Source organism: Amia ocellicauda, chromosome 6 (genome assembly GCF_036373705.1).
Source record: "Amia ocellicauda isolate fAmiCal2 chromosome 6, fAmiCal2.hap1, whole genome shotgun sequence".
In the NCBI taxonomy this organism is placed as follows: Eukaryota; Metazoa; Chordata; class Actinopteri; order Amiiformes; family Amiidae; genus Amia; species Amia ocellicauda.
In genome coordinates, this window is record NC_089855.1 from 21267522 (window position 1) to 21288195 (window position 20674).

Below are 20674 nucleotides of genomic sequence, written 5' to 3' on the forward strand. Positions count from 1 at the left end.
ACCTGAAACTAGAATTTCTCTTTTACAGTTGACAAAGCAGAAGACACTGTCACACAACCAGAAATCCTCACGGCAGCTGGGAGACGTATGTACAGAGTATTGAATCACAATGTGTCTGCTTTTCATAAAGTACAGTATATAATGAGGACAATTTAAAAGGTTGGATAACACCGGAACATTAATTTCCTGTTAATAAACAACACAAAGAGAAGTCATTATGCGAATCTGTTACAGCTGAGAGGGAAGACTAATGGAAAGTAACCAGGAGCTAATTTTACAAAAGTTGTAAAATGTATTATATTTTGAATTGCTCTGTTTAATGTAAATTCGAATTTGTAATGTTTGATGCCTTGTACTTAACTGTATTCTTGCACTTTGTATTGCACGTATGTTGTAAGTCACCATGGATAAGGGCATCTGCCAAGAAATAATAATAATAATAATAATAATAATAATAATAATAATAATAATAATAATAATAAAATGCAACTGCAATTTGCAATGGTATCAGCCTTGCCTTAGGCTACTGACCTTGGGAAAGACATACAATCATCTGGTAGCTACTGAGGTTAGGCTTAAACAATAAATCAAATAAACATTCAATAATCAAACAAACATTTAAATAATTAATGGTACAAGAGGCACAAAATGACCCACATTACCCTACCAACATGTCTCTTAAACAGCCTTCAGTTTCCTCATCTGCTTAATATCAAAATGCCATATGCATTGTATGAAATAATAATAATAATAATAATAATAATAATAATAAACAAGATCCTTATTTAGACAATGTGTTAAAATGAATAAAGAATAGACATAATTCCTTAAACCCTACCCATATCTTATCAGTACGCATCACTCTCACGTTTATAGTGCGCAAGTCCTCCCGGCCAGCAGGCGGCGGTGCGGGGCGCTGTGCCCGGATGCAGGCGGCGCCAGGTCTGACGTCAGATGAGCACGCCGAGCGCCGCGCTTCCGTCCCCGCAGCCCGCAGCTCGTCCAGAACTTTCCGAGCGGAGCCCGACTGAGCAGCGTCTCATGGAGGACCAACGGCAAGTGTAACAGATGCTTCATCGCAGCGTGAAATTGAAAGGCATGCGTTGTACAAATGGTGTCCTCTAACTAGATGCTGTTTTGCATTTCAGCAGATTCTCGGACAGCCTCATAGACGAGGATCCCCAGACAGCGCTGGAGGTAAACAACAGCGTCCCGCACAACTATCCCCGCACTTCCTTACTGCCAGCCCGGCTGCGTGTGTTGTAGCAACGACAGTACCTGTCAGCAGCAGCCAGTGCTCAGCTTCTGCTTGGCAAGTTATGTAGTCATCTGAAATAATAGTCAAATATGACCTTTTCAGTACGTGGAGTAGCTGACTGCTGCTGCTGCTGCATCTCGGTAGCTTTGGGGGATATTCCTGAACATGTCACCTTTCACAGAGATGCCCATCTGGACTTTATTCCGCAGTTGAAGCAGAAACGCTGATTTGATCTTTAAATCATTACATACTTTGTTAAATACCCAACCTTGCTTTGGTGAGGATTGTTGTCATCTTCTGTTTATTTCAATATAATGAAATAATGAAAGTGGGTTCTCCTTAAAAAACTTAAGCCTTTCTATTTGTTACCACTTTGTATGTCAAACATGACATATATATATATATATATATCTATATATCATGTTTTATCACCCGGGTGTCCATTCTTATTGTTCACACAAAATGTCTTGATTTTTCTGCTGGGAAATTGTTGTTTTAATGAAGTTACACATCTTATTCTTATATTTGAATGTAGGCTTTTCAAATCAACAGCATCAGTAGTGCAGCTGAAGTTGTCCAGGCCATTGATTAAGTTCTCGAATCATCTCCCCTTGGCCCGGGATTTCTGCCACGAAGGGACTGTAAATAAAATGTCTACAGTCAGGAAGACTTATTTTGGTTTCACTGGTTCTGCATATCTTATTTATAGACCTTGTCCACCTCACGCTTACCAATTAGACTCGGTTGTTGGTTTATTGGATGCTATAAGTAGTAAACCCTGGCAGGGCATGCGTATGGAAAGCTCGCTGGTTTTATTAGCAATAGAATGGAATTGTGGAAGTTTTGTACGTGACACATTTTGCACAAAAAGAAAATTGTAATGTACCAAATGTAACCTTATGACTGTACACAATCATTTCTATTGTCTCCCAGGGGCTAAATGGGGCTTTGGAGCAGACTTCGGATAATGCCGAGCTGTACTGTCAGCGTGCTTACGCCCATATTCTACTGAAGAATTACACCAGTAAGTAAATTAGAAGCATTGTATGATGTTTCAGGGGTTTTCACAAACCTTTTGCCTGGAGGTATGTTTCTTCAACACTCCTTCAAACTTGCACACCTGTTTAAATGTGTTGTCTTCAGTTGATTCCCTTCATTATGTCCTCCTTGTGATCCTAGCCATTATTCAAATTATTATGTACGAGGTTGGCCGATCTTAATGCTAATATGTTCAATGTATTTCACTGTTTGTAGGTGCTGTTGACGATGCAAAGAAAGCCATTGAGCTACAGCCAAACTTTGCTCTGGCTTACCTAAGAACAGGGTATGTTTCATGAATAAAATGCACAGGCCTACATTTTGTGTGTAATATTGTTTATGTTGATTTCTATGGTCCTTTTTGTAAGAAATTCAGCTTTCTCCTCTTTTGGTAAGAAGATATTTTCTTTACCAAGATTTGCACCTGAAAAGACGTATAAAATCAAACATATTTAAGATGTTAGTAAGGCAAGCAATTTAGTCTAGAGGTTTTAAAAATTAACTTGAACACACACACACACACACACACACACATTCGAAGCATCTTGGGGAGGCTTTTGTCCAGACGTGGATTGAAATAGCACAAATGGTGAAATACACACACACACACACACACACACACACACAGCACTTTATAGGACTTTCATCAGCCAATAGGTTAAGTAACAGAAGCATGCATATACTTTTCTTCACACTGATGTCACTGTTTTAAAATGGCAAAAGGCATCATCTTGTATGCCATCATCTGGTGTAGTTCGCTTGTTGCTTTGCTTTGTGGCTCTGTTCTGTCTGCTTTTGTAAACTGACACCTGGATCAGGGTGTCTGCCAAGACCTGAATAAGAATAATCTGCAGGGCCTTCATGTTTTTTCCTTTTTATTTTTTAATTAGAATTGCTGAATACCATTTGGAAAACTTCACATCCTCGCATGAGGCCTTTGCAGCTGGACAGAAGATAGATGGTGAGAGCTCCATGCTTTTCTTAATCAGGGGGTTTATTTCCCTCTGCAACCCTTTTTGTAATAATTTCTTGACCCCAGTATATCTGTGCTCCCTTTGCCCTAGATTCAGAATCAACCTTTCAAGTTTGGATTAAACGATGTGAAGAAAGCCTGGGTTGTAAGTCTATCTATATTCTCTTTTTCTGGTCTAGGTATATATATTTTAAATGTGAATTTATATAGATAACATAGTATTATAGCTTTTACACATCAATGAAGGAGCATATTGGGTTGTGTAAATGTCCTGCGCCCGAAGAAAAGCCACTGAACAGCTTTTCAAGTTTAATATTATAAGCCTCTTCTACTGGTTTGTGTGAAGGGCTACACTGGTATTGAACTACTATAACTCACTCAGATCAAAAGCTGAAATCAAGTGAAGTAAATTAAGTTCTTGGTCACTTGAAGCTGAAAGGGGAAGAAAAATGACTTTAATGTAATTAGTGTCATTTATAAAATAGTATTATACCATAACCAAAATTCCAAAACCATTTTCCATTACACTATGAAACTGCTGACATATTTATTTCATATGCATTTCAGTGAAAATCCAGTATACTCAAATGGCTTTTAATCCAATCCTGGAAAAATAATCTGTGTTACTAAAGGCAAAACTGAATGACTGTTTAGGTATAGTCTTCAAAGCGTGTCAATGATTTCACAATGAAATCCTGATGGATGCAGGATTTCATTGTGAAATCATTGACACACTTTGAATTCAGCAGAATCAAATTATAGAACCGTTCACTAAAAACATTTGTGTGTAAAGCATTCTTGAGATTGTAGTGAGTTACTCTACACCAACTGTTGCTACATTGCAGTTCTTGCTTAGTCATATTTTTTTCCAGTATAATCCTACTGCACTCCAAGAAACATGGTTTGTCATGCACCTAATAATTAACTAATTTAATTGATCTGTAAGTGAATTATGAGTAATCTAATTAAAAACTACATAAAAAATGAGTGTTCTGCCTGTGAAATGTCTATGTGAGCCGGGGTTATGAGAATTAGGCTACTGGTAACAAAGATACTAGAATCCTTGTGTCCTGCCTTAAAATGACTTGAGTTCATGTTTTAAGTTTTATAAAACTAGTTTAAATGTATTAAAAAACAACAACAACATAAAAGCACTCAATTTCTGTTGGGGATCAGGATAATGTTTTTTTTTTTTTATGTTTTTGTTTTTATAGTGAATAAAGACACAGGATCAGCAACTGGGGTAAGTGTTCTTTTTAATACCTAATAAGAAGGTGAATAAAATACCAGTCAGAAATTATCCCTATAAATGCATATATAAACACCTGCAGTAAGGATTTGTCTCAAGAAAACAACCAATTTTGAGCACTTATAACTTATTCTAGGTGAGTAGTATTTGCTCCTGAATTAACTGTGAAGATTCCTTTATCCATCCATCTCGGTTTCCATTTTACATGTTAAAGAAAGTGTAATGGTATTTTCAAAGTAATTTTAAGTACATACAGAAAATAATAGACTGCAGCAGAATAAATGGTATGGGAGAAGACTTCAGGACTGAGGAAATGAGAATGAATCTGGTCCCTGAGCTTCCCAGTGTGAATCATTCCTCACAACCACACGGTGGAGCTGTTTTACCTCAAAAGGGGGTTTGCTCCACAAAAGGACTAAATACTGTATATTGCTTTCTGTGATTTTACTGAAATTTTATAAATTAAATATTTTTATTTTTTTTCCCTTTGTTTAATCAACTGACCCAAATGTACATCTTACTTTACCAAGAAACAAGCAGCATCAGCAAATGTGAAGTAAGTGGAAGGTCTTTTTCCTTTTATCCTGTCTCCCAAAGAGTTAGTTTGTGGATCAGTCAGCACCTGTTTTACATTGTGTGTGAAAGACCAACATTTCCTTTAAAACCTAGGATTTCAGCATTTTATCTACAGATTGCATAGTGCCCAGTTGAAAGCCCACATCACCACTGCTTCTAGAGTCAGCCTAATCACCAAGTTCACTGGTTTTACAATGAACAGATTCGATAATATCAATTTCAGTCTTTCTTTTTGGAACATTCCAGCCCAGCTTGTTTAAAACCCGGGAACGTGGGAACATTAACCTTGCACCTTTTAATTTTACAAATCTGAATATAGACAGTCCAAAGATTGTGCAGCTCTAGTCTTAACTTTGTTTAATAAACTGGAATCCTGTAAGAAGTCTGTCAAACAAAGTGACGGACCGAACTCTGTACTCGTTCTGGGCCTCGGTACCCATCGGATGTGTACCGGTTCCCATTGGATAGCTGTCATGAATAAAGTGTTTGGGTTTGGAATGAATAATTGGCTAGTGGCTCAAAATTGAAGTTTCTTTTTACTGCTTTGGACTTTTTTCCTGTTTGGTTTGAAGTACCCAGATCATTTGTAATTCTTCTATTTAAACTGAAATCTCCTGAATACTACCAGTGTGCTTAAGGGAGAATATTGAATTAGTTTTGATGGAAAGATATTACTTAATCTTTTGGAATTAAATTTAAGCTGGCAGTGGAAAAGTATTGAAGAAATACATAAATGTGTAATAAACATAATGAAATAAAAGATTTTAACCAGCAGAAGGCGCTAGATTTTAAAGTTATTTTGAAATAACAAAAATATATAATTATTTAATTTTGTCTTAGGTATGATTGGTACCAGACAGAATCTCAAGTTATTGTCACAATCTTGGTCAAAAATACCACAAAGGATGATGTTAATATTCAGTTTGAAGAGAGAATGGTAAGTACCTATCTTTTTATTTGTATTTCGTAACAAGCAATCTTTTGATATTGGCTTTTGATGCAATACACTTTCAACAGACAGTAGAACTAATTAAACAGTGTGAAACTAATTAAGCGGTGGCTATCAGGTAGGAATCATACAGTAACGCTTCATATGAATACCAGACAAGCATTTCATATTTAGTGACAGTTATTAAATTGTTGTACACTTTATTATGTCTGCTTACATATCTCCATGTTGAAAGCCAAAAGATTAAAAGCAAGGGGGGAAAAAAATCGTACAAATTATAAAAATAACATCTCCCAAAATCAAAGTATAAACCTGTGTTTGATCTGTTCTATAAATTAATTAAAAACTTCAGTTCTGTATAATAATTTGGTGCAAATTAGATGGAAATGAGATAAAATATTAATTTAGTTATCTAGGGAATCTGCCTGTAGGGCTTTCTAGGCTTCAGTCTGGCTCAAAATGCTGTCCATATGGCAATTATGTACAGAAGTGTATGAGAGTATTGGCCTGATGCCTGTTGGGGTAGCAATTTCTTCCTGTGACACTCTGCTGGTAGGTTCTGATCTGAGATGTGGAGGATAATGAGGGTGTTGTAAATCTTAAGTATAGAGCCTACCCCTGGGGCCGCCTCAGATCTTAGGATTATGGCCTCATTGTTACGGTCGCAGTGGTATGATTAAAAACTTTCCTATAAACTTAAGTCTGATTTTGGGTGGATACATGGTCTGTATGTGTGTATGCAAAGACAGATACTAAATGAAATTAAATAGATACCCGAGTGTGTAGACCCCCCAACACCTGTTTATTTTGGAACTTTTTATAGCACCTGTAAACAAAATTACTTCTTATTTTTTTCTGCCACCCTTCGCACTCTTAAAGGCAGCCATGCTTTAACACATTGTGTGGTGGAGAAAAACAGTCCCTGACTGCAGTCAATGCCTGGCACAATTTATATAGAGCACTGCCAGGAAGAGGGTTTACTGGGACACTTCAGGGTGGGGCAAGCATTATCCCACACACACTCACTGTAGTGTTGAGACTTGGCAGGCCGCGTGATGCCCTGATTCTTTGCATCTTGGAGTTCTGTGGGGAAAGTGTTGTCTGGCCAGGATACTGCTGGCATAGACGTTGGCAGCCGTCCCTTCTTGAGAATCACAATTTTAAGTATAAGCTCCATTTGTGACACAGGTACTGAGGCTGCACCAGTGGAGCAAGTTTCACACCACCACCAATTCCTGTGCTGTGGGGCACCATGCCCGTACATGAACACGGTCTTGAGATCGTGCAAAAGACAACAAGGTGCAGAAGCAAACCTGTTATATACAACCCCTGAGATGGTGTTGGGTGGTTTGTGATTTCTTGCCATGAACGCTATGGTATATAGAGAAAGTTGGACATTTGTTGTGGAAAGTAAATCTGTATGTTCTGATGCCTTTTGGATGCACATGAACTGTTGTCTTTTGGCTTCTCCTGAACTTGACGATCTCCCTATAAACAGTGGACATTGGCACATCGCATGCATTGGAGATTTCCTTTTGGCATCCACCAATGTTGTATAGGTCAGCCAGCCATCCCCTTTCAGAGCCCATCTGTTTTCTGGCATGGCTACCTGTTCAGTGAAGCTTCATCTGGCCTTTGTGTTGGTACAGCTAACAGTGATGAGCTTACATGACTGGAGTTGCCTCTTTGAACCTCATGTGGTGTCTTGGCTTGCTCATGTTAAGACTGCATAATTATGATGTTTCTAGTCAGAGCACATTTCCTCTTTTTATAGATTTAAAATGTGAATTGCTGAAGTCCCTATTGTACTATATCTATATATCTGCCTGATTTGCACATGGATTCCAAATCTTAGTTTACCAAATTAATTGAGGTATCATTAATGTACTGACATTCCTGCTGTTCACACAGGGGGGTGGAATCATTTGGGGGGCTTGGAAGGAATGGAAATTAATAAAAGGTTGAATGTGTTCTGTTTGTGTCTTCAGCTGCACGCAGCAATAAAACTGCCCTCGGGAGAGGACTTCAATTTGGAAACTCATCTCCTTCACCCAATTGATCCTCAGCAAAGCACATTTAAAATTCTCTCGTCAAAGGTAAAGGCTGTGTTTTTTTCCCCTCAATTTCATATTAGTTTTCACACGTACATTAATTTTAATTGATGGTGTTTATGAGCAATTTTAAATGAATATGATTAAAATTAATGGAAATGGGGACCTTCTGGAATTAAACTTGCAAGCAGTTAATTAATGGGCATTTGGGGCTCTATATCGTGCTTGCAGGAGGTGCAGCTTTCATTTCTGCCTCAGGCCGGCAAACTTCATAGCAATCTGGACTCTGCAGGATGATTACACTGCTGTGCCTAGCTAGTAATGGTCACTCATCCATAATACTTAGGGAAAAGAAAGGTAAAGCCTGGTATCATTGCAGCTTTTATTGTGATTATATTCACAATATATTAATGAGACTTGACAAATTCTGCTTGGGATAATGCAATTTTTATTAGTAAGAAATGTCTAAATTATGACTTGTTCAAATGTGCACATTACAGTTAAATATCTATATTACAAAGTTTGTTAAAAAAAAAAAATCCTGACATGTATTGGTAATTGTTTTAATGAATAATTCTAGTTAATGCACATTGAAATGGTTTTAACAAGGTGAAAGCAGTCCATTTCATTTGTTGGCATTCATCCGTGAAACACAAGGCAGTTAGAAGTGACAGGTTGTCAGCGAGTGTGGAATGTTTCATTCCTGAAAAACTGTTCAAATGGCTAAATAACAACTTAAAGGAAAGGAAAATGAAACCTGAAAATAGTTCTGTAGGTAAAAGAGTGGTTTTGATTTAGTTTTTTTCTCATTCCTGCTACAGTGGAGCACGTGTTCGCAGTGTCCCATTAGCACAGTGGCAGGGCTTCAGCAGCTGGCTGCTCAGCACAGGTCAGCCTTCACAAAGCCCTGTTTGTTCTGCGGCCTGAAGGCTCCCCAGGTTAGCCTGGTCTAAACGAGACTTAAATAGTAAAGCATTTCAGTGTCCATCAGTGGAATTCCACATGGAACTTTTTTCCTCACTGTATCTAATGGGTAAATGTGTGGTTCAGTTTAAAAAGAAAAAAGGGGCAATAACTAGTTTTTGAGTTTTAAATTGAGGCTCAGTTAGGCTAAATGCTGACAGAATTAGTATTTTTCTAATTAAAACAAATGTACATGTTTTTAGTACTTGAATTGTGATGTATTTTGTATAATATGTAGAATGTCTGATCCTAATAGATGGAAAATTATATTTTGTGTTCTGTAATTTCTAGTGTTTACTCCCCGTTGGTTTGAGTAGACTTAAAAAGTTTAACATCCCTCAAACAATGTCTTTGTTGTGTGTGCAATATCTATATGTGTGCTGTGAGCGTTCGCTATGATATGGCATACTGAATTACTAGAATGGGAAACTGAAGGCTGCATCTCCACTAGATGAATATCCTGTTCAAAATATCAGTTGATGTGTGCTTGAGCAATATGCCTTGTGTTGAGGAATGTGTTCACTTCAGGTTGATTTAGCTGTGTATAGCTCCTCTTCCCCTTACAATAATATCTGTGTTGCATAGAAACATTTCAAGTCTCTTATTGTCATTTGTGTTCAATATATTTACAATTCTAACAAAGCAGCCTCACATTTTTCATTAAACTATCATGGATCCACTTGTCCAGTGGATTACTTAACTAGCTGCACTATATTTAAGATTTTGGCTCCTGAGCTTGTCTACCAGTCAGCTCTAGCACTAGTGCAACATTAATTAAAAACATGTGCATTGTGAAGGCAGTTGACAGAGCAGATTCTTAATTGGTTTGACATTAGAACAGTGCCAATATTAATTTGCACTTTGAACATTTCTTTCACACTTACTGTGATAATTAAATGTCAGAATAAATGTATCCAAAGATTTGATACAATGTTTTACATTCTGTTTATTGAACCTTGCTGTGTATGCCTTGGTGAAGCTTTATGGATTTTACCTCTAATTATGAATACATTTTTAAATGTTTAATTTATGACAAAGTTCAGCTTATGCTATAATAAGCCTATACTGACAGGTTTGGAAATGCTTCTCTTCACAGATTGAAATTAAAATGAGAAAGACTGAAGCTATCAGATGGGAGAAACTAGAGGGGGAAGGTGCCCAGGCATGTGTGAAGCACTTCACACCAAGTAAGCACTAACTTTGGATGATGCATTTCAGGTTCATTTATTTGATCTTGAAGAAATTTCAGTTCTGCATGTCTATAAAATGTGTGTAATGTTTGAAGGTAACAATCTCATAAGGGATTTCAGTCTAATCCTCCAGCCTTCGTTTTTTGTTTCATGTCATGAAAGATAGTCAATACTTAACCAAGAGAAATATACCAGTCCTTATCCAGATAATTCACAAAGCAGGTCGTCAGTGCTTTTAATGCGTCTGTTTACGACTTTAGAAAATTTAATTAAAATATCTCAAAGTGATTGCGGACAGGCACGTGTTGGGGGGGGTAGTTCAAATGATTCCCATAAATTAATGTTCTGCTCACGTTTCGTAAATGTGCAGAAAAAACGATTAATTTCTGTGTTGTCAGGCCAATATCCTTCCTCTTCACATTATACAAAAAACTGGGACAAGCTAGTAGTGGACATAAAAGAGGAGGAGAAGAATGAGAAACTAGAGGGCGACGCTGCCCTAAACAAGCTGTTCCAGCAGATCTACTCGGACGGCTCCGACGAGGTGAAACGGGCCATGAACAAGTCATTTGTAAGTAAAGCGTCCAATTTATTATTGGGGGTGAATAAATGTGAACTGAAAATAGACTTGCTGAGTGTTTGTACTTCAGATCCCATTCATGGGGAGTGTGTAGACAAACAGGGGGTTAATATAGTAAGGTTTGCCCTAGCAGATCGTAATGACGATGTTGGAGATGCCAGTTCTGCACAGCTGGACTGAGGGTCACTGGAACTGCGCAGCTCTAAACACGCATCCTTATTTCAATCTCTGTTCTAGATGGAGTCTGGAGGCACAGTCCTGAGCACCAATTGGATGGACGTCGGCAAACGGAAAGTAGATGTGAGTCCTCCCGATGACGCGGAATGGAAGAAGTTTTAAAGGTTTCATCAGCCTTCGAAAAATCAGACGCTTTTCTTTGGCCTTGTGTACCCTTTTGTCTACACAATTGGATGTTTGGTTCATGCACTGAGAATGCACTAGAATTCATTATGCCCCCTTTTCACTTCTTGGCATGTGTTTTAGGAGACCTGTAACAGTGTTTTAGGAAAAGATGTGACGGAGGAATTTGTTAATTTTTAAATGAAAAATAATTGTACATTTAATAGATTTATAATCTTTTATTAAAGTTGATCTTTTCTGCATCTTTTTTATGTAAATGATTTCATAAATGTTGCATTGGAATATTAAACTGAATTCATTATACTCCATTCTACTTTACATAAAGGACATGCTAGTCGGGGCATTAAGTTTTACAGTGTGCATGTAGAGGGTTACTTTACAAAAGATGATGAAGAAAATGTAAATAAATTTGTCTGATCTGGTTAGTTTGAATTGATTGTATTTAATTCTGCAGCATTTAATACTTCAGGATATCAATTACCTTAATCTTTGTGTAATTCATACTGTACATGAAGTCCTCTAATTACTTCAAAGTTTATCATATAGGAGGATAATCAAATTAAATTACTTTCTCATGGGTGGGGATTGAAGTAAAAGATTGTTACACATCATTTAGTTCACCTTTAGTTCATGCATTGATCATAGAGAGGTTTACAGCATTCTTGTTTATCACTGTTCCTTTGCTCATTTTATTTTCTGTACTGTCTGATCAGTAGGATGTTACTGACTTCAGACCATAATCATTACAACCATAAATTACCTTCATTCATTATTTTTGATATGTTGCTTGTCACATTGCTATAGATTTTTTTCATGATACATTAAGCATTGAAATCTACAGAATTGAACTGCAGTCTACAAAACAAGAAAATATTTTAAAGTATGTCTAATCGGTATTTTAAACATACTTACTGGACATTACAATTGGTCTGCACTTTGTTTTTAATTAACCAGAAAAATGTATGTAAATTGAAGGTGGTTAGATCTAAAGACCATGAACAAATCCGTGAATGGAAAGGAAAGCCGGGAAAACAAAGTTTGGGTTTATTAACAAGTTCATCACAAACCACATGTGGGGAATTACAGATTGATGTTTACAGGAAAAAACAAAGTGTGCAGAAAAGTGAAGAGAATTTCTATAATGCTTACACCATCAAGAGCAAAACAAGTAAAACTGGATATCGGTTGTTTCATGATTACGATTTAGTCCTCATGTAACATGTACTACACTAAAAGACATGCTTTCTACCTTTTCAGTTTCAGAAGTAACACAATTTTGCAATGGCTTAACACCAATATAGTTAGCACTTTATTATATTTATTTACATCCAGAAAAAGTATTTTTTCATTATTTGGCATTGAAATACATTTCAGAAAAGTGTTTAATGTAAGGTGGATTTAAAGGGCTTCTTCAGCTTGGGTCAGAGCTAAATTTCCTATGGTTTTAGTCATCAATTGCAGGTCTACAAAATCCCTAACATGCGCCCAACCCACCAGCGGCACGGCATAATGATCCTACAGGCAACTTGGCATCCTTTGTGGTCGTACGGCCAGGGCCAGTAGCCACCGAGGGGCTCGCATATCCGCTGGCAGTGTGTGTAGCTGCGTCTGCACTCGATACAGCAGATTCCTTTGTGGTCCAGCATGGGGTCGAATGTCATGGCTCCTTCATCTTCTTGGCTTCGCTAGAAATTAATGTTAAATGTATAAATAAACAAATAGGGAAAGGAAAACTGGTAGTGAGACTTTTTATTTTCCCTCTCTTGGCTATTTTAATTGCTTGGTGCTTGCAGCGTGTACCTTCATAAGACGTCTTGTACTGGTAGTCATAATTTATTCTTGTTTTTATTTTGTTTGCCATAAACTCCCATAGGTAATGGTCTGCCCTTTGCCGCAATAGGGCAGCATCAGAGGATGTATGTGTTGAATTTTGAAACCCATAAAAAATATATATATATGTATATATTGTCGTGCTAATCTTGAAACCTCTGGCAGTCTAATTCCACATTATCCATTTGTTTTTCCTCCCCTTTGTGTTCTTTGATTAATTAAAAATAAAGTAGGTTCAGCCTGCAAATCTTTCAATTCCTAATTTTACTGCAGTTAATTTGTAAGAACCAATGGCATATATTTAATTGTTTTAAGTCTCTCTTAAGAACGCAGATATTTTTAATTTATATAATGACTTATTTTTTGTGAATTCAGCCTTCAGATCCATACAAACGATGTTCTTTTTCCTCACGTTTCATAGACCACTTCTGGCGAGGTATGGTGAATGAATTACACAGAATAACCTGAAATATGTTAAACCTGTGTGTCTCCATGTGTGAGCTCAGTGGTCTGGTGCCAAAGCCTGACCCTTCATCTCTCCTGGGGATCGTGCTGGCTTTCTGAATAATGGTAGGATTGACAAAGGCGTTTGTTTCATTTGTTGAAAAGGAGGCTGTGGAAATAGACTTGAGGTGGCAGCCATCGGTTTTGTCAGTGACCTTAGCAGCTGTGAAGAAACGCACAGCTGCCCCGCTATTCAAATCTGATTATAATGCTGACTCACGAGCCAGAGTGTTAAATGTATGTCCATGCAGCCTACAATTTTTTCTTTTCTTTTACCAAATAGAAAATAGTGGATGAATGGCTCAATGTAGTAATAAAGGTTTTGTGGGTTGTTCTTTTATTTTATTTGCTTTAGATTGGACAAAACATATATATCGTAAATCTAACCCTTATTTCTATTTTTATTTTGTAAATACTTAATTCTTGATGATCAGGGAAATGGTTAAGATCAAATTATTGTTGGTATATAAACTGGTATAAAATGTTAATGTATTTGATATGCAGCGGTGTATTATTTTGTAAAACAGGTACATTTAAAGACATATAAATTACAATGTAGTTTGGTACCTCAGTGATCTGTGTTCCCTGCTGTCTAGGACTTACGTGGTAGGGATTTTCTGGGTTGAAAGCGGTGGTTGGCTCCTCCTCTTCACCTGCGACTCTCCTTGAGGTAACATTGTTTCGAGGCACACCGATAGTGTTCACTCGCTCGGCATCGGCTGACTGACGTCTTTCACGCGGAGCTTCCCTTTTCTTCCTCTGACCATCTACTCATTAGATTAATAATTAGATCTTTCACACAATTGATTCACAGCCAGCTTTTTTGAGACATGGGTGTTAGTTATTAATACAAAAACCGGCAACTCATTAGAGCATTATAATTTTACCAGAAATGAGCACAACCCTTTACTTACAACTCACTGAATTTCCAGTCTTGCATTACTAACAATATAATATAACAGATATAACAATCACATTTCAGACCTGGTTCAGATATTTTCTGTGACTGGACTCAGGACTGCAACCTGTGATTCTGTACCTTTAGGATATGTGGGACGAAGCCAGAAAATTGGAAGATCGCCACAGAGGTCCAAGATTTTAGTGCTCAGGAAGCTGTTATCTTTCACTGGCTGGTCTGCAGCCACCCATATGAGAGACTCCTCATCAAACTTAGCTGGCATGATTTCGTCTTCCTGCCGAGATGAAAGAAGCCCTTTATTACACCTTCTAGATCGTCTTGGTTATTATGTAATTATTATTGTTATTTCTGTCTTTGTTTTTTCCCCAAAGGATGCGCCTGACTAAATGTAAAACTGAGCAAACCACTTAATGGCAAGATTTATTCAGTCAATTCTGTGATGTATACGAATGAGCCTATTCTACAGCAAGTGAAACAATGGGATTATATGTTCATATATCTTATTCAATTAATGTTTCTCCCAAATAATTGAACTTGTTTTACAATTAAGTTAAAAGCAACTTAATAAATGAAGACATTTAAACAGTGATGGTTATGGATTTTAAGGCAAGTGTAGCAGAAATGACAAATGAAGTATTTTATTTACGAGGCAATTATGTGTATACTACTTAAAACAAGTATAGTGATTATACACCGATCAGCCATAACATTATGACCACCTGCCTAATATTGTGTAGGTCCCCCTTTTGCCGCCAAAACAGCCCTGACCCGTCGAGGCATGGACTCCACTAGACCTCTGAAGGTATCTGGCACCAAGACGTTAGCAGCAGATCCTTTAAGTCCTGTAAGTTGCAAGGTGGGACCTCCATGGATCAGACTTGTTTGTCCAGCACATCCCACAGATGCTCGATTGGATTGAGATCTGAGGAATTTGGAGGCCAAGTCAACACCTTGAACTCGTGATTCATCAGACCAGGCCACCTTCTTCCATTGCTCAGTGCTCCAGTTCTGATGCTCACGTGCCCATTGTAGGCGCTTTCGGCAGTGGACAGGGGTCAGCATGGGCACCCTGACTGGTCTGCGGCTACGCAGCCCCATACGCAACAAACTGCGATGCACTGTGTGTTCTGACACCTTTCTATCAGAACCAGCATTCACTTTTTCAGCAATTTGAGCTACAGTAGCTCGTCTGTTGGATCGGACCACACGGGCCAGCCTTCGCTCCCCACGTGCATCAATGAGCCTTGGCTGCCCATGACCCTGTCGCCGGTTCACCGCTTTTCCTTCCTTGGACCACTTTTGATAGGTACTGACCACTGCAGACTGGGAACACTCCACAAGAGCTGCAGTTTTGGAGATGCTCTGACCCAGTCGTCTAGCCATCACAATTTGGCCCTTGTCAAAGTCACTCAGATCCTTACGCTTGCCCATTTTTCCTGCTTCTAACACATCAACTTTGAGAACAAAATGTTCACTTGCTGCCTAATATATCCCACCCACTGACAGGTGCCATGATAACGAGATTATCAGTGTTATTCACTTCACCTGTCAGTGGTCATAATGTTATGGCTGATCGGTGTATTTGGTATCATATCTAAAGATTTTATACATCCTGTTTACTAATAGTCTCACGGCCTGTTCCAACAGATGTTAAAACTGAATGATTTTTATTTAGTTTAGTAATTTCTGCTGTGTATTCTAGGCCTATAAACAGACAGACTATATAAGGTCAACTATTAGTCTGGGCTATGCCTCGTCTGGCTTTAAAAGCGCCTTGCTTAGATCTAAATGAATGTATATGTTAAATGTATGGATATCCCAAGTATCAAAGAGAAAGTCACTATGAAAAAAGCATATTGCAGCTGTTTGGTGAAATTGGATTGGCATTACTGGATTAATTTGGCACGTTTGTAGCAGTAATCCCACCAGCAATGAGAGTGCTTCTTTATAATGATGTTTTGAGCAGCGGTTATGGATTAGACTGGATGCATTGCCTTAGGCAAAAGAGCAAGCTGCTAATTGTGCAGAAGGCTGCAGCTGTACTCTCTGGTTGTGATAGACAGTAGACCTGTATGTATTTATGGGTTGTAGGGTTATATGTAATTATTTAAAAAAAATCAGTTTGATAAACTGCTTTACCATCATCTGTACAGCTATACTTCTGTACCATCTTCACATAAATCAAGCGGCAGTCAAAAGATTAAACACACACCATTTTAGCTTTGTTCCATTTACTGGAATTGTTACATTTTACCCCTAGACTGAATCAGTGTTAAAAATAAAACTGTATTGATAACTTAATATAGTTTAATGGCCAATATGTATTAAACTTATGTGAAGCACAGTATCTGTTCATTCATGGGGAGCACCGGAACCAGGTCTTAAAAGTTATGACATTAAGCTAAAACTATAGATTATATCTGCTACCTTTAAGACTACATTATGATTGATGTTTGACTATTTTTAGGGGAAGATAAATGTACATGAAAAGCCTTATTCATGAATACAAGTTTTCAGAGTTTGTATAAACTTCCCAACATGAACACAAAGAGGTCACAGTATTTAAAATTTCAGTAAAACCAGTAAGTCTACCAAATGCTTTTTTGAATGTTTGCTGATGGAAGATAGTGAACAATAAAATGTTTTCAACAAAGATATTTGGATGTGAATTTTGACAAATGATCGTTCAATCTCAGGTTGAGTTTTCTTATGGTTTTACTTTAATACTTACCAGGTCAAATGTCAATGTCTCCTTGTTCAAGCTCTCCACATTAGGCAGGTGGGCTTTGGCTTGTGCTTTAATATAACATTTCTCTCCACTGGAGAAACGAATTCCTGTAATTCCCTGCAATGTACAATTATACTGTAAACAAATAGTAGATAGATTGTTTTGGGAATGCTCAATTAATTGAAATACAATGACACTGCATTTTGAAGGAACTGTTATTAGTGATACAAACTCACAATGTGAAAATCATGAACTTCCACAGCCTCGTCACTCCCGCTTCCGGTTCTAAATGTCTCCAGGTTATTTCCGGTATCAATTTCCATTGATCCCTCCTCGACTTTTCCATTGATGCTCATACTATAGTGAACATTGTACACCTGCAAAGAGTCAAATACAGCAGTGAAACATTTCTTCCAATCACGTTCATTTAATTTATGTATGGAGAGGACACCCCTTCAATGACAAAAGTGCTTTACATATCTGTATTTATTATTATTTTCATGTACTTGCTGTGTTAATAAGATTTTCATTAATTGAAAGAGACAAATTCTTACCTGAACAGAATAATACTTTACTTTTTCAGTAAGATGTATTCCTGATTAAAAGACTTTGTTTTACAGGGGAACGGACTTGTTCAGAGCCTGTCTACAAAAATGTGTGATATCTTTCTAAGATATTTTAATTGTCTTGCACATTTAAGGGCAAGCTGGATGCTTCATAGTGCAAAGACTTCTTAAAACCAGCCTTTCAATGAGTACATACAATGTGCATAGGGTAGTGACATATTGTAAATAGTTCCATGATTTGTGTCAACTTTTAAAACACACACAGAGACAAAGTCACATCCAGTGCAATAAGTGTGTATGCTTCTTGCACAATTGTATTCAGTATATCACATGGTATAACCAAGAAAACATGAGCTATCAAATTGTGATTTGTTTGTTTGATTGTTTTACATATTTTTGTCTTATTTGTTTTAATATTACATTGTCCTATAGTGAATCGCAAAAATGTCTGCACCATGAGAAAACTTTAGCTCAAAACAATACTCTGTTGTAATGTATAACTGACGTAGTACAGTACAACAGAGTCGTGACGTAGCCACTGCGGTACTTCAAAGTCAATAACAAGTCAATAACACATTTATTGTTAAGCATAAGTAGGTATTCTAGCAACAATTTCTTATTCTTACATCACTGTTTAATAAAACAAAGATTTCGACTTTGATATCAAAACGGTGACAAGACAATAATCAAAATAAAAATTGGTCATATATAAACTATGTTGAAGTCTAAAATGTCCTACTGTTACATTATTGTGGAGACTAGATGGTTGTGACCATATATAACTTTTTTTTGTTTTGTTTCAGCAAAACAAACAAGTTCACAAAATAAAGAAATATTCACAATTATTACCGTTCTACAATATATTACATATTCATTTTTTAAGCACCAGACTGATACCTATAGTCTATCAAAATAAAAGTAAACCCTAGGAGTAATAATAATCCTCTACACTGAATAATGTTGCCAGCTAATACACCTCTCGATCCCAGGGCAGCCAGAAGACCACCAAGCTAAAACCCTAACCTCCCACTAGAAACAACCCAGCAGACAGCCCTGAATTAGCACCTTCTTCAGGACTCAGTGCAGAAACAGTTCTATGAAAATCAGTCAACTTGGACTTATGGAAAAAATGGAAAGTCTTACATGTTTGTCATTCACTTTCCAAAAGTAAAAGGCGCCGATTGCTCCAAAAAGCAAAAGAGCGGCTCCCACAATAAGCACGGCAGCTCCCACTTTCACAAGACGGCCGCTGTTGGGGGGCTTTACCGAGACTGCAGTGTACGCCTTTGGAAATAAAAGTGGAATGAAGATCAAAACATTTAAATCCTTTACATCTCAGCTCCCAAGTACCAAAGTTACTTTAATTAGTTTTACAATCAGAGCTATAGTATTTAATTCAACATCGGGAGAATGTGTTACTTAATTGGGGAAAGTAAAGAACTAATCCAGTGTAGGTCCCATAGTGCTTGAGGAATTAAAGACAGATCCAAAATAAAATGTTTTGTAATGCCTGCGTTCTAAATCCCTTGTCAATACTAATACTACTAATATTACTAATAATTAACACATTGATGACATCTGTAACTTTTTACCTGCAAGTAACACAAAGATTCTCCAACTTAAATCAGTCCAACTTTGTCACTGTATAATACAATATAAAAGTCAGCACTTACAGGTGGTAAACATTGTTCCACATCTTCTGGTCCTGCCAGAGCAATTGGGACTTTCTCCGAAGTCTCTGCCATGGTGTCCTATGAACTTATGGAGTCAGATTGTCCACCAGTCCACTTTCTGCACTTCCCCAGTCCTGGACGTGACGAGACTGCCAACTCGTGTTATATTACCCTAGCGCTGTTTCCTACCGGCAACTGAAGAAACCCACTGACAAAACTTGCTAGATTCCTTCGCCCATAAAATCTTTTCATGTCATATGCTTTCCCCTTCAGATATTTTAGCGAAAGACGACAGCCCTCATTTGTGTGCATAAAGGCTCCTCTTAATTGCACATTTCTCAATGAAAAGACTAGTGCTTCCACTTAGAATATTTGACATAATTGGCTAGAAAGAAAGAAAGAAAAAAGTTGAATTCCTCTGGAGGCATCAGCTTGATGTGAATACACATCGTATAGCCAATAACACGAGAAGATCAGATATTCAGACCTGGGAACATGGTTCAGAAACATCCCCCCCCCCATCTCCTTTGCATAAACTACCAAAGCGTAAAGAGTTCATGTGTCCAGCTTTACGAATTTCCTGAACATGCAATTAATTTCTTTATTAAGTGAATTGCTATATCCCCGGCTCATCCAGGCTATCAAGTAATTATTAATTACATTTAAAGGGTTTGAACATTTTAGACTGAGGACATTCTAAAGCATAACGTTATGATCCTGACACTACAGGGTTTATGATTAAAGCATGGGTGACTTATTTATAGCGCCTTTCATCATCTTATAACCCCCCAGCCTATGAAACATTATCAGCATCTGCGAACACAAACTGAAAAGTCCATGCATGAATATCATTTCGGGGAAGGGTCGCATATTTTCTCACATAGGTGAACAGACTCGATATAGTGTGTGACTCGTTTCATCCCCTCCAGTTGAATACACAGGGTCTGTTTGAAGATCATCCTAAGGCAAACCTTTCACCCCCTCGTCTTTTACTTCACAAATTCTAAGCAAGTTACCTCGTCTTGAGAGCCTCCCCCCATTTATTTGCGTCATTGTCATGTGAACTAAAAGAAACTTGAATGTTAGGGAACCTCTCTCCCAAACATAGAGAGAGGTTTGACTGTTACATACATTTGACTGTTTTGAATATGAAATCATTATTTGAGTCACACTTTACAATAAGGTACTGTGATTTTATGAATTAATATATGAATACCACAGGATAAACACATGAATATGTCATGCACTTCATCTGAGTTCTGATGTT

At 37.5% G+C, this 20674-nt stretch overlaps 2 protein-coding genes across 3 annotated transcripts; one reads left to right on the forward strand and one right to left on the reverse strand.

Moving 5' to 3' along the window:
- Positions 1 to 945: 945 nt before the first annotated feature.
- On the forward strand, positions 946 to 11609 carry sugt1 (SGT1 homolog, MIS12 kinetochore complex assembly cochaperone). Of its 2 annotated transcripts, none has more exons than XM_066706668.1 (13): positions 946 to 1055; positions 1149 to 1197; positions 2192 to 2282; positions 2513 to 2582; positions 3187 to 3257; positions 3361 to 3414; positions 4484 to 4512; positions 5049 to 5074; positions 5935 to 6031; positions 8032 to 8139; positions 10154 to 10244; positions 10646 to 10818; positions 11065 to 11609. In XM_066706668.1, exons 1-13 carry the CDS (start codon positions 955 to 957, stop codon positions 11164 to 11166), a joined length of 1062 nt encoding a protein of 353 aa, XP_066562765.1. In that variant the 5' UTR covers positions 946 to 954; the 3' UTR covers positions 11167 to 11609. The 2 variants fall into 2 exon arrangements, with proteins under 2 accessions (XP_066562765.1, XP_066562766.1); XM_066706669.1 differs by having other exon boundaries at positions 1152 to 1197.
- Positions 11610 to 12209: 600 nt separating this feature from the next.
- Positions 12210 to 19830, reverse strand: cnmd (chondromodulin). Its single transcript, XM_066706670.1, has 7 exons — positions 19408 to 19830; positions 18878 to 19018; positions 17405 to 17545; positions 17172 to 17285; positions 14561 to 14714; positions 14125 to 14288; positions 12210 to 12872 (listed from the first exon to the last, which is right to left on the reverse strand). Exons 1-7 carry the CDS (start codon positions 19477 to 19479, stop codon positions 12651 to 12653), a joined length of 1008 nt encoding a protein of 335 aa, XP_066562767.1. The 5' UTR covers positions 19480 to 19830; the 3' UTR covers positions 12210 to 12650.
- Between the last annotated feature and the right edge of the window lie 844 nt (positions 19831 to 20674).

Coding starts and splice junctions, on each gene's coding strand:
- cnmd (XM_066706670.1), bottom strand. CDS start 19,479: ATGGCAGAGACTTCGGAGAAAGTCCCAATTGCTCTGGCAGGACCAGAA. Junction 19,019..19,407: donor TGGAACAATGTTTACCACCT/GTAAGTGCTGAC, acceptor TTATTTCCAAAG/GCGTACACTGCAGTCTCGGT. Junction 17,286..17,404: donor AAGTTCATGATTTTCACATT/GTGAGTTTGTAT, acceptor TGTACATTGCAG/GGAATTACAGGAATTCGTTT.
- sugt1 (XM_066706668.1), top strand. CDS start 955: ATGAGCACGCCGAGCGCCGCGCTTCCGTCCCCGCAGCCCGCAGCTCGT. Junction 1,056..1,148: donor CGTCTCATGGAGGACCAACG/GCAAGTGTAACA, acceptor TTTGCATTTCAG/CAGATTCTCGGACAGCCTCA. Junction 10,245..10,645: donor TGTGAAGCACTTCACACCAA/GTAAGCACTAAC, acceptor CTGTGTTGTCAG/GCCAATATCCTTCCTCTTCA.